Source organism: Episyrphus balteatus, chromosome 2 (genome assembly GCF_945859705.1).
Source record: "Episyrphus balteatus chromosome 2, idEpiBalt1.1, whole genome shotgun sequence".
NCBI classification, from domain to species: domain Eukaryota; kingdom Metazoa; phylum Arthropoda; class Insecta; order Diptera; family Syrphidae; genus Episyrphus; species Episyrphus balteatus.
The window spans coordinates 106258619-106273608 of NC_079135.1; the positions used below are offsets into that span (position 1 = coordinate 106258619).

At 31.3% G+C, this 14990-nt stretch overlaps 1 protein-coding gene across 1 annotated transcript; it reads left to right on the forward strand.

Moving 5' to 3' along the window:
- The first annotated feature begins 13052 nt into the window (after positions 1 to 13052).
- LOC129909633 (uncharacterized) lies at positions 13053 to 14483 on the forward strand. The gene is made up of 7 exons (XM_055986705.1): positions 13053 to 13337; positions 13408 to 13547; positions 13608 to 13684; positions 13742 to 13931; positions 14072 to 14151; positions 14210 to 14401; positions 14479 to 14483. The coding sequence occupies exons 2-7, from the start codon at positions 13498 to 13500 to the stop codon at positions 14481 to 14483; spliced, it is 594 nt and encodes a 197-aa protein (XP_055842680.1). The 5' UTR covers positions 13053 to 13337; positions 13408 to 13497.
- Positions 14484 to 14990: the final 507 nt, after the last annotated feature.

The following is a 14990-nucleotide window of genomic DNA, read 5'->3' on the forward strand; positions in this document are numbered from 1 at the left end:
TGAATTTGAATTGAATTTGAATTGAATTTGAATTGAATTTGAATTGAATTTGAATTGAATTTGAATTGAATTTGAATTGAATTTGAATTGAATTTGAATTGAATTTGAATTGAATTTGAATTGAATTTGAATTGAATTTGAATTGAATTTGAATTGAATTTGAATTGAATTTGAATTAAATTTGAATTGAATTTGAATTGAATTTGAATTGAATTTGAATTGAATTTGAATTGAATTTGAATTGAATTTGAATTGAATTTGAATTGAATTTGAATTGAATTTGAATTGAATTTGAATTGAATTTGAATTGAATTTGAATTGAATTTGAATTGAATTTGAATTGAATTTGAATTGAATTTGAATTGAATTTGAATTGAATTTGAATTGAATTTGAATTGAATTTGAATTGAATTTGAATTGAATTTGAATTGAATTTGAATTGAATTTGAATTGAATTTGAATTGAATTTGAATTGAATTTGAATTGAATTTGAATTGAATTTGAATTGAATTTGAATTGAATTTGAATTGAATTTGAATTGAATTTGAATTGAATTTGAATTGAATTTAAATTGAATTTGAATTGAATTTGAATTGAATTTGAATCGGAAAATATTGCGCCTTTAATCTTTAAGGACGAATGACTCCATCCCTGTGCATCCTCCCTCTTCGCGAAATGGCAATAATGTGCGGCCAAAAGTCTCCCCATTCTATTGTTGGTCTTTTAAGCAATGTGTATGTTCGGTTTGTGGTGTAATTTTTTTTTTGTTTCTGTTTTAGTGATGGAGGAGGATAATAACAATTGTCCTCAGGCGACTTATTGTTAAGATTTATACAAAAAAAAAAAAAAACACATTTATCGCGAGCACTTAATCTCGTCCGCTCTGACGGTCGCGGAATGTGTGTTTATATGCGTTGCTGCTAGTCAGAGGGATTTCATTGCGATAGCCAAACAGGACTCGTTCGCAACTTGGTGGTTTGCATATCGAAATAAAGACGCATGACCATACCCAGGGACTCATTTTGAGGTAATATAAGGGTTTGAAGTCGATACTATGCAGGATGGTGATTGCTTTTGGTGATTTACTTGACTTGTGGGGAATTTCTGTGTGGGGTGGGTCTTGCCGTTGAGTCACATTTTTCACAAGTTCGTTAACCCAATCTGGTTAATAGCTTTCCGTTAACAATAAATTTTAATGAAAGTAGAACCTGAGCGTTACGGATCTCATTTCGTAAGCAAACATCGCAAAAAGGATCAACTCAAAAATTCAATTGAATCCTTATTTTCCAAATAGGTACTCAGCCTCCTATCAAAATGATTTCACATATTATAACCCATAAGTCACGTCCAATCCATCAAAACCCATACAAATCCATCATTATAATCTGCTTCCCATCGCGCAATGGCACCGAACTTCCCTGTTATATGCGTCTGCCGTCTGCTCATCTGTCCATTACTAATTTCCGGCTTTGACGCACTGAACCATAATTGAAATTCCTCCTCATGTATATGGCATCGCCATCAAGTGGCTTCAGCGCTCAACCCGGTCGATCTCATTCGCCAAATCGACTCCGTCGCGAAAATTTCTTCTTCTTCTTCTTCTTTTACCTTCTGATGTTGCTACTTCTGCTGCTGCTGGACTGGACCGTGTGGAAATCAATTAAATCTAATTCTCACGACCGAGTGACACGCCAAACTGCACATCGCACGTTGCTGTAATACACTTACACACGGCCGGCACCAAGCAGATGATGCATCAGCATTCGCATTCAGTATATACAATATCAGTATCAGCAGCAGGCAATGGTGGTGCCCCATCTCGCACATCATGATCGACCTCTAGCACTTTTTGAATCAGGAATCGCCAGGCTTCGCAGCAAAAGAATGTTGGAGATATATGTATACAAGCTTGGCAGAGATATATTTTTTTTTCGTGTGTGATTGCAAAGCAATAAAATTCAAGGCACTCGTACTGGCAGCGATCTTTCACAACGAACCAATCATTATGTGTCATCCTCTCTGTACTCGGACACTCGTCGTCGTCGTCCGTCGTAGTCGTGGTAGTCGTATTCGGTGTTGTTCGTCGCATTGCATCGTGTGTCGGTTGTTGTTCACCAAACTCACTCACAGAAAGATCGATCTCGATAATCATGCACGCAAAAAACCCGTTCACCCGAAGCCAACTACGTTATTACGGGCAAACCAGCGAGGAGACAATGTGTAACGCACCAGGGCAGACCCAGCACTCTAGTAGATCGTCATTAATGTAGGGTATTCTGGGGTAGATGGATCTTTGGAGTTTAATAGTTCAATCAAAGATTTACTAAATTCAGCTGATACTAACCGCATTCAGCTGAAACAGACCAAATTCAGCAGATTTTTAATAATAGTTTCGGTAGAAATATATGAGATCCAGCTTGGTTTTACCAATTTCTGCAGCAATCCAGCATTTTCAGCTGAATTTTGCCATATTCAGCTGATCTTAAATAAAACTTTTGTTAGAAACGTGTCAATTTTGTCTTGGATTTACAAGTTTCTGCTGAGATTCACCAATTTTACCTGAAAATAACCAAATTCAGCAGACCTTTAATTGGCTATAAACGTATCAATTTTGGCTTGAATGTAGCAGTTTCTGCGATAATCCACCAGATTTAACTTAAAATTCCCAATTTCAGCAGGTCTTCTTTCATAATACTTTCGACAAAAAGTTATCAGTTTCAGCTTAGATATATAAGTTTTTGCTGAAATCAATTATTTTCAGCTGATATTTTTCGAATTCAGTAGATCTTCGTTTTACCAATTTTTGCTGAAATCTAGTATTTTCAGCTGAGTTTTTCAAAATTCAGCAGACCTTTTATAATATTTTCGGTAGAAATGTAAAAGCTTCGGCTTCCATTTTCTTTAATAAGAGATTTGGTTGAAACTTATCAATTAATTTGGAATTTTCTGCATTAATTAATCAAATTCAGCTGATATTTTCTAAATTCAGCAGACTTTTAATGATATTTTGTAAATGTATGAGATTTATGTTGGATTTTACAATTTCTGCTGATATCTATCAGTTTAACCTGAAATGTACTATATTCAGCTCGGTTTAACCCTATTCAGCAAGTTTCTTTAATGATTAATGATCATTCCCCATTTCTTTTTGATACCCAAATGCACCCTAAAGCTCTACCAGTGAACGAAATCAACAAGCTATGAATCTATGAAACTCATATACTCCACAACATCCATCTCATGAGAGAGATAGCACAGCAGCTCATAGCAAATATATTGCTGTATGTGAGACTCTTGCTGTGTAATTCAATCTTGTAGAAGGCCGGCCGGGAAGTTGCGCACAGGTGCTTCAATTTTATATATTTGCCACAGCAGCATCTCAACAAGGTTCAAAGTCGCATAAGTCTCATAATTCAAAAACTTTTGCAATGTAGGTATATGAATTCAGCAGGCATATAAAATGTTTATATTGGATAAGATTTAAAAAGAGTGTGTTGCTTTGACTTGTTTTCATGTTAGCTGAAGGCTTCCAAATTTTCAAGCAACATAACTAGGCACATAGCAAATGAAAATTAGTAGAAAGGTTTTTATAAGAAACAATTAGAGATTATAAATACCTTATGGCTTTCAATTGGTAATTTATAGAGGCACAAAGAGGTTGAAAATATGTGGTTTTTAAGTCCACTCCCTTGTTTTGTGACTTGGCCAAAAAATTTATCAGCTAATTTTGATCTCGTTCAATTTCTGAAGGCTTTTTTTTGTAAGCACCATGGTTTTTCCTGTAGTTGGAACATAACTTTTTTGCTTGATTGGCTTTCTATCTTGTTTACATGCGTGCTTAAATGCTTACTTGCTTGTTTACTTTCTTGCTCACTTGCTTACTTATTTACTTGATCTTTAATTGCTCGCTTACTTCCTCGCTTGCTTGCTTGCTTACTTGCTTGCTTACTTGCTTGCTTACTTGCTTGCTTAATTGCTTGCTTGCTTGCTTGCTTACTTGCTTGCTTACTTGCTTGCTTACTTACTTATTTGCTTGCTTACTTGCTTGCTTACTTGCTTGCTTACTTGCTTGCTTACTTACTTGCTTACTTGCTTGCTTACTTGCTTGCTTACTTGCTTGCTTACTTGCTTGCTTACTTGCTTGCATACTTGCTTGCTTACTTGCTTGCTTCCTTGCTTACTTCCTCGCTTACTTGCTTGCTTGCTTACTTGCTTGCTTACTTGCTAGCTTACTTGCTGGCTTACTTACTTGCTTACTTTCTTGCTTACTTGCTTGCTTACTTGCTTGCTTACTTGCTTGCTCACTTACTAGCCTATTTGCTTGTTTACTTGCTTGCTTATTTCTCCCATTATCGCATTTACTGGTTGACTTTAACATCAGTCTTCCCGTTTTCGACAACTTCGGTAAATTACTTTGATGTACTACTCATCCACATGGGTAGCCTCATCATGATACACAAAATTGCCTAAGACTTAAGACAACAACTTTAAGCTGCAACATAAAAAAAAAACTACCTCAAAAACACTTAATCTTCTTGAGAATATCTCTCAACAACAGAAAAAAAGTAATTCACGCTGGAATTTCCGTGTTTATGTGACAACATCGCCACAGGACATGCAATCATAATACGCCATCCATCCGCACTGCACTGCACTCTGCCTGTGTGCCACTATGACCATCACGAAACACAAAAAAAATTGCATGACACCAAACAAGACTTTTTAATAATAATTACAATTGCACCTTCACCAAACGTCTTGTCGTTTGTTGTCGTCGTTGGTCGTTGATCGCTGCTGTTGGCCATGTCTGTCGCATATAGTAGTTTGCCTCTCTCTTGATCGTCATCTCGTTGAAAGTCCACATGAAACTAAAAAGATTAAAAAAACAGTTCAAAGTACGATCGGTCCCCACAGGAATAACTTCCAAACAAAAAATAAGTAAGAAAAACAAAAAAACTTATAGAATCTCCACATCACCCAGGAAAGAAAAAATTAAGGAGAACTTATGTTCGATTCGTTAATTAACAAGCGATAACGACCAGAATTACAGGTGTACAACATAACGTGCGACGCAACCAGAGCTCATTCCATTCCATCCGCATGTGATCCTGAAGCTATATACAAAGTCTTATAGTAAGAAGTGAGGTGACGCAAAGCAATATGGAATATCCCAGCATCATTCACTATACCACCGCATGCCATATAATTCCATAAGTTCACTTAAAGTCGCTCCAAACGGTTAGATAAACAGATAGAGATACCGCACCAGATGATGCTGTGTATGGAGCTATAAACGGGAGTGGACTGGATAGAAATAGGTTTAAGTGTTTAACAGAAATATAAATATCAAAATTATTTTAAAGACGATCCCAAATAATAAGAACATTTTAAAAAATTTCAGTACTTTTCAGTACACTTGATATATTGATGGAAAAACATATTTAAGTAGTTCGGAAATAATAATACAAGTGTACAGTGTACTCATCACAATGTTTTGTTAATGACAAGTACAAACTAATAAATGATACAGAGTTTACTTTCTCAGAGTACTCACTAAAATCTTCTATGTACTGATTACAAACTTGTACCGAATAATTTTTTTTTTTTTTAATCAGAAAATATTAAAGTACCTACCTAGTAAAGATTTTGTATGTACTAAATACAGATTTGTTCCTTACCAGTAGTACTTTTACTACTTGTTTTTGTTAATTTATTAATTAAGGTACATATTTTTTTAATGTCCTTCCTTGAATATAATTTAATCAATTGCTGTAGTGAATACTTAACTAAGTTCATTAATTAATAAAATAAAATTCAATCACTACATAATAATGCAGTACACACGAACTGTAATCAATACATTAGAATCTGTAATACAAATGAATCTACACAAAAATCTACAATCAGTACATTCAAAATTTGTATCAGTACACACAAATTTATACATTGTTCACTAATCCTATACATATTTAGTAGGTACTACATAAAAGTTTGTATTCAGTTCATAAGAATCTGTAATCAGTACATTCAAAGTTAAAGTTATTGTACATAATGGTTACATAAAATACAAAATCAATAGAGTTTGTAAACAGTACATACTAATTTATAATAATTGTTCACTTAACCTGTATGGAGAACCTTTAATCAGTAAATTGACTGTATACAGTACAAAAAAGTTTCTAATCAGTTCATTAGAATCTGTATTCAGAACATTAAAATTTATACTCATTGCACACAACGTCTGTTCACTCTACTTAGTACATAAAATCCGAATACAGTACTTGAATGTCTGTATTCAGTTCATAAGAATCTGTAATCAGTACATACAAAGTTAAAGTTATTGTACATAATGGTTACATAAAAATTCAAAATCAATAGAGTTTGTAAACAGTACATACTAATTTATAATCATTGTTCACTTAACCTGTATGAAGAGCCTTTAATCAGTACATTGAATGTGTACAGTACAAAAAAGTTTCTAATCAGTTCATTAGAATCTGTATTCTGAACATTAAAATTTATACTCATATACATTCTACTAAGTACATAAAATCCGAATACAGTACATAAATGTCATTTAGTAATATCATTATCATCTTTAATCAGTACATTCAAATGTATACTTATTGTACACAAAAACTGTACGCAGAACAAAAAAGCCAGTTCATAAAATCTATAGACAGTACGCATCAATCAGTACATTTATGTAAATCTTTAATCAGTTCATATTCTTTGTAAATAAATAAGGCCTGTACTCAAGTACTGAAAAGGATAACCTTCCAAATTCGGCCCTGATCAAAACATTTCTCCAGATGCTTTTGAAAATGGTCACACACGTACCTATTTGGAAGGGGGGGAGGAGAAGAATCAAAATAGCTAGAAAACCTGTCCACTGATTCAAAAATTGCATGTCCTCATATCAGGAACACATATTAGCCATCAAAAATATATATTTACTTGTATATATATTTCTTTTTGTATAATTCTATAGCCCTCTCCTCCCCCGGTTTGATTACCATGCCCAGCGCATGCACCGAGAACGATATTTCCCAAGACAACACAGCAGCACTTGCAAACTTGGAGTCACTTTACCGAAGGACCATGTTTCATGAGAGATTGAGATAACAAACTCCACATCCATATGCGGAGCACCAAACAAACCAACATACTTATACATCTGATGTATGATCACATGGAACCACCACTCGCCGGCGAAAGTCTATAACTTCTTGGTACAATTTTTGTGTCCAGCACTGCACAGCATGGCTTGGACGTTTTGGCATGAGAGAAGGAGATGAAGGAGGACAAAGACGTGCGGTGGAGGATCTGAGCCTCTGATACTTTATAATATGAAATGGATCTAAGCATGTCTCCCGGGCAATGTGCGGACACACACAAGTTCTCGCACATACAACTTGGTCATATCACACGTACCTTAAACCAGGACAAACACTGGCGAGTATGCGCAGCGCACAACAGTTGATTCCAAAGTGGGCATTTATTTCAAAGGAGGTTTGAAAGAGTGTACCTATATTCATAAGATATAGTTGGGCGCTTTTGTTGGATCTATCTTTTCCAGGTTATATCGATCATTGCATCCAATTGCGGAGTTGAACAAAATAAAGAAAACAAAAAAACAACATATACCTGAGCAAAAGGTGTGTTAAGTTGTTTGTTGTTGTTAGATTACTTTGAGCCTCTAGCAATAATCGGCGGCGGCGGCGGTGGTGGCGGCTTCGGCGGCATTGCGTTGGCCGGTTATATGGTTTAAGTTTAGTTCGAGCAGACATATGGGCATCGGTTTCGAATTTTATTTGCTTGAGTTTCATATCGGATCGCTGCCAACAAAGTAGGCGTTAAAATCTCACAAGAATTTTGAAAAAATAAACGAAATTCAAAAAGAAGCGATTTTTTTTTCTGATACACTGAAAAAATTTTAATATTAAAATCGGTTGCAAAAATAGTGAATGGAATCGATGTACAGATATCCTTCTTATTAGTTTTTCCGAATAATAAATCTTGTTTCTATAAAGCCTTATAAATAATGCTACTATGCCATTAGGCCATATTGAAGCAAAATTGTTTTTTGGAAATTGGAAAGCAATGTCTTTTTTTTTATTAAAAGCCCTGAATTAAAATAAGTTTAACCAAATCAGAGCTGGTCCGAAAATCTATACAAAAATGTTAGTTGAAATGAGTTGAGTTGTAACGGGCAATTGAGACATTCATTTTTTAATAATAAATAACTTTTAATGGTTTCAATTTAATTTTTAATTCTTGAGTAGCCATTAAAAATGGTATATTTAAGAATTTGTAGGCGATTTGACAGATTTCTAATTTCACTGGTCTGCAAAATTTGACTTTTTTTTCTCCTTCAAATTATTTTTTTGATATTATGAAAGATTAGACTTTCCTTAATCTTAAACTGGTTTCAGAAAAATTCTATCAGGTATCATTTTTGTAAAAATGATTTTTGAAAAATGTGGGTAGTTTCTAAAAAATCACCCTTTTAGATTCATTTCAACTTGTATAAAATTAAAACTGTTTGTGGCATTGAGCTCAAATTTTGATGACTTATTTCTAATAATATGACCTATCGATTGACACCAAATATGTCCTTTTACATTAATTTTTACTCATTTTTTTAAAATACTGATTGACAAAAAAGCAGACATTTCGAAATCCTTCACTTTTTTGTAAATCCTACATGAACAAAAACACCTTAATTAATTAAAATGTAAAAAAAATCAATGCCCATTATATTTAAAAATTCAAAGAAATCCATAATAAAATACATTAAACAAAATTTTTACGTGTTTTGTAATTTTATATACTATTTTTCTATTTAGAAATATCTTATTTGTAATAAACCATTCGATAAACTGCCTTCTAAAGCTTCAGATTTATTTCTTCTAGAAACAAAAGTATACTTTTCTTATAGTTTTTGATGTGCTGAGTAAGAATCCGAAGAAATTCTATCACGTCAGGATTTTAAGATATTCGCATTAAAATATCACAAAATCAAGTTTTTTTTAGAAAATCTAAAAAAAAAATACTATATTTCAAAAACCAGAGCTGACCGTAATTTTTTGAGTTCGGATTCAAAATCAACACCCTAAAGTCCATAAAAAAGTATATTATTTTGGTTCTAGGGAGAAAAATATATTAATTTTTAGAGATCAGTTTCTTTATGGTAAGATATGCCAAACTTACTAAACTTACTTAAATTAAGATATCTCGGAGAAGAAAAGAGATATTGAGAAGATTGAAACTGAATTTGAAAGAAAAAAGTAAGTTTTTTCATAAAACGTAACAATTTTAATTGAAAAAGTTGACATTATGCCAAAATATTTCTTCGAAAACAGCAAAAAAAAAAAATGGGTTTTTGAGATTTTCTAACGGGAATATCTAAAAAACGTGACGTGCTAGGTCAATTCTGACTGGATTCGGAATCAGCATAGAAAAATCCTTTAGAAAAGTATAGTTTTATTTAAAGGAGGATTTCCTTGCAGACCAGTGTTTTCAACGGGGACGTTAAATATAATGGAGAGATTTAATTATTTTTAAATTTTGTCTGAGTTTTATTAATTTTTTTTTTTTTTAAGAAAAAGTTTTAAAAGTTGCTCAGCATCAGCATGTCAAATATTTTTATGTGAGAACTATAAAAAATATTTTTCAATTAATTCAATAAAAACCTACTAAAAAAAATGTGTTAAAATTATAAGAATATCCTTTAAATGCTTTTTATAAATACTAAATTGGTATTCCTTTAAAAAGAAAAGAAAACATAAAAAGAAAGTTTAAAAAAAAAACTTTAATTTAACCCAAAAATGATTTTCTTGAAGATTTTTCATAGTTATAATATAAAATAATATAAAATGTTCGTTAAAATCGTTTTATTTGTGTATCTACTCAAATCAAGAAAGCGGTTTGACCACAGGTAGGTAAAGTTAATAGTAAATTATTTTTTTTTTGTACTTCAAGGAACTTTTGGTACAGTTTTTGAAAAAAAAAACTTTTCCGTTTGATCAGATTGCAAAATTAGTTACCGTAAATTTCAGGTCTAAATATTTAAATTTTCGCTGTAGGGATTTACCAAAATCACTTTCCTAACAGGAAATAAAGAAAGATAAACAGACAAAGACAGACAAAATTGCTAAACTAACATTGTACCTAATTTCATGTTTGATTGTTATCTCGAGTTCGAATTTTTTAAACTTTGTTCAAAGATTTCAAATTTATCTTAATTTTATTATATAAAAGATGACCGTTTAGATAAAAACTTTTAGGTACTTATTAAATTTTTGATACCAACATTTTTCAAAAAAAAAAAAAAAAATGAAATATGAAAAATTGAGGGCTAATAGAACAATGCCGCCAAAAAATGTTTTTTTTTTTTATGTTTTACTATACTATTCGATAGGCCTCCATTAATACATCATTGTTCATACATTAACTTTTTTTGAACACCACTAGAAATTTATTTGTTATGTTACTGACGTTTTCAAGTTACCTTACAATCTCAGCTAGGTCACATCGAAGGTTCAAATTCAATGTAGCACAGTGTTAGTGTTAATAAATTTTAAATTAAACTTCTTTAAAATATTTTTTAAAAAAGAAATAAATTTATTAGTTTGAATCTCAAAGGTTTTCTAAAGATACGAAGTATCTTGTTCGATGGTCGACTTAAGATTTCATGTATCTCGTCCGAAAGTACACTTAAGATTGGATGTGTATTGTCCAATGGTTAATTTAAGATTTTATGTATCTTGCCCGAAAGCCAACTTAAGTTTATTACTACTTAAAATGATGACACAGCATCTAACAGTGGATGCTTGGATGTCGCAGTTTATTATTACAAGATAAATATTAGAATACACCAGAAGGGTATATGCTATGATCCAACATTGTAGATCGATACAATGTTGTATTGTTTATTTGTTTATGTCTCGCTATTTTGTTTTAATTTATTGTGGAGGCGCACAAGTGATAAAACTTGTACTTTCATTAAGGGCGTATGTCTATTCGATTAGAGCCATTGCCTTCCTGGACCTCAAGGATCAAAAAAGCAACAGACCTTGCCTTGATAAGGTTGGTCAAGCAGCACCCCGTGCTGTTTGACAGAACTCATCCTCATCATTTGGATACCCAGGTGAGGGCTGTGGTTTGGGGTGAAATCTTCCAAGGATTGATCGCGAGCTACAGTTCGTACGAAAAAAAATCCAATAACAATATTAAGTAATTTATTCATTTAAAAATTGGTTTAATTAAAATTTATGTAGTGGAGTAACTAAAGCTCAAAAATTGGCAATATTAGGGAACCCGGCCGAACAGCTTAGATTTTGATGATCTTTTTTTTCAAACGTCGGTAATTAAAAATACTTTAAAGTCTATAGATTAAAAATTGCCGGTGTTGCCGTTTTGATTTTTTAAATTTAATTGAAGATTTTTGTGAACAAAAACAAATTTTTTTCAAAAATTTTTCTTAAATTTCATAAATTAATTGATGCCAAAAGATTGTCTAGGAAATTCAAGGAAAAAAAATATATGGGAGTGAGGGACAATCTTCCATAGTTCAAGCGATAGATGCAATTTTCTTATTAATTGACTCTAAACACAAAAAAAAATATTTGAACACAACGGCAACACCTACAATATTCAAATATACATTTTTTAAAAGCTAGAAGCGTAGTCATATATGTAAAATTAAAATTAAGTTAATTGAATGAAAGGCTTTTGAAAGAATGGTAATTGAACTCAGATTTTTGAAAAAAAAAATTATTGAAAAAATTTTAATATGTCGTTTTTTAAACTTGGTCGTAATATAAAATGCATTTATTTTCAAATTTTTTTGGCCGCATTTATTATGATTTCAAATTATAAAAGGAAATGTCAGTATGTATTACGGTTTATGAAAAAAATTAAAAAGTATTTCATTTTCGAAGAACTTTTTTTAATAAAAGTTTTGAAAAAAAAATGTAACTTATTTTTTTTTTTAAGTCCAACATCTAAACATAAAATTATTTTTTATTCATTTAATAACCCTTACTGTTGAAAGTTAAATAGCAAAAATTTAAAGTTCCTATTTACCACAGTCTTTGAGAAAATTAATTATTTCAATGCAAAAATTCAGTTTTAATAAAAAAAAAAACCATTGAAATTGAAGTAATTTTTCATTTTTTTTTTCAAAAGTGTGATATATTTTACCTTTTTTGCTTCGAAATTCAACTGATAATATTTATGGCCAAAAATTTTGTTTAAATAAATTCATATTTTATTAGAAAAAGTTTGGAAAAAAGTCATTTTAAATTTTTCTAATAACATTTTTTTTTTAATTCTGAGTTTGAGGACCATTTGTTCAAAAAGTCTTTATTAAATTTAGTGGATTTAAATTTAAGAGATAAGAATGAGCTTCTGGCTTTTTGAAAATGTATTTTAAAATATTGTAGGTGTTGCCGTTGTTTTCAAAATATTTTTTTTGCGTTTGAGGTCAGAATGTTAGAAAATTGCATTTATCGCTTAAACGATGGAAGATTGTCCCTTACTGCCTTTTATGTATTTCCTTAAATTAAATATAGAATCTTTTGCTATCATTTGTTTTATGAAATTTAAGCAAAAAAAAATGGTTTTGTTAAAAAAAAATTATTCTTAATTTAAAAAAACAATACGGCAAGACCGGCAATTTTTAGTCTATAGACTTTAAAGTATTTTTAATTACCTACGTTTGAAAAAAAAATCGTCAAAATCAGAGCTGTTCGGCCGGGTTCCCTAATAATTTGCTTTAGTTACTCTACTAATGTTTATATTTTTATTTTCTTCTAACAGAACAAGGAGCTCAAAAAAGATCGCCTCTAACGATTTAAAGAAAAATTTTAAATATTCTTTTTTATACAAAAAAATTATTTGGTATACCTCATTTGAGGTTAAAAGCTTTGCATCAAAATATTTTCAGTAGCAAGTCAGGTCTATGAATTGTGAGATATACGACAGTTAACGTTCACAGTTGTTGAAATAATGATATTTTCTAAACGATCACGATTTTCCCGCTAGAAAGTAAAGTTTTTTAACAAATTTGATTTGATGTTTGATTAATATTATTAATATTTTCCTTTGTATTCTTTTTTGAACAGAGATGAATCCCTCTACTATCAAAGCAAGTCTGGCTAAGGTTGACTTCTTCAAAAAAATTAAACTGGTTAGGGAAATGCCAGTCATTTTCGATAGGAGCAACGAGGGCTATCATGATGCCCACTCAAAGGACGAATGTTGGAATTCCATCTGCATGGAATTAATTCCAACCTTTGATTCCTTCGATAAGGAGAAGAAAGTTGCGTTCAGTAAGTTGTACAAATTGGCTTATTTTTAATTTCCATTTAAATAAAATGATTTTTTTTTTTGTTATAACAGAGCAAGGCATCATGAGGAAATGGAAGGGTCTGAGGGATAATTTCACCAAAGACCACCGGTTGAGGGTCCAAAAAAAAAAGGACCTCAAAAATGAGCTCCTTGAATGCGGAGCTTCAGTTTTTGGTGCCCTTCATTTTGAAGTAATTTTGAAATTCAAATTAAATTCGTTAACTTATATTATAATAATATTTATCTTACAGTGAAAGCTCGGCCAGTCAGCGTCATCAGGAGTCAGAGGTTAATCCTGATGACAGTGATGCTTCAGAAAGTGTTGAAGGTAGATTAATTTAATTTAAAAATATTCAATTCAATACTAATTTCAACTGTCTTTTAGCAAATGAATTCTCTCCAAATTTGCAGGCGATATTGGCGGCACTGGAGTCATTTGACACACCATTGCCGCCAAGAACTATCGACATCGTATTTATGCGATTTATCGTGTCAAATATGAAGAAGATAGAAAGCGAGGAGGAGAGGAAAGATTTTAAGGAGTGGGTGGTGGCGGAAGCTCGGCTTATTGCAAAGTAAGAATTTTTTAAATATTTTATTATATTCTTCATAATTTTTCTTTTGTGTCATTGTCAATTGTATTCCTTATCCATTTATATAATAGAAACTTTTGTTGCCATTATTATAACACGAAATTCTTCTTTATATTTCACAGTCAACAAGATGCCGGCCTTGAATCTGAGTCACCTGTTCCACTGGCATCCTCATCATTTGTTGGTGTAGATGATGTTCTAGGTAAATTAATTTTATTTACCTAATTAACTAATAACATTTACTTAATTATTTCATTTAGGGCGTTTGTCTATTACGGATGAGGAGCTGGTGGATGATGTCGATGTGCCGGTGTCAAGCTCCAGGACCAGAACCAGGACCAGGACCAGCCATGATAGTTTGGCGAACGACGAAACGTTCGGCAGAATGGTCGCCAACTACATGGATGGTCTTGGTGAATGGAAAAAATTTGAACTTAAAGGACGAATAATAAGTTACTTGAATAATCGTTTATTCAAAAATAAAATTTATAAAAATAAAAGATTTATTTCATTTTCTTAAATACAAAAGATTAACTTTACAACAGGACCACCTACCCTCATCATTATATCAGTTGAGAGTTAAATTTTCCTAAAGATAGTGTCTAAAAAAACTTTCATTTTCAAGAGTGTATTATAAACACGTCCGATCACCTCGACCGCTGAATTTATTCTCGTTTTATTCTCGTTTTATTCTCGTTTTATTTTATTTTATTTTATTTTATTTTATTTTATTTTATTTTATTTTATTTTATTTTATTTTATTTTATTTTATTTTATTTTATTTTATTTTATTTTATTTTATTTTATTTTATTTTTATTTTATTTTATTTTATTTTATTTTATTTTATTTTATTTTATTTTATTTTATTTTGTTTTATTTTATTTTATTTTATTTTATTTTATTTTATTTTATTTTATTTTATTTTATTTTATTTTACTTCAAATAATTTTAATTTATTTTTTTTTATTCCCATTAATTTTCAAGAGCGACTTCAAAGCACGTCCGATCACCTCCAACGCTGAATCTATTCTCCTCTTATT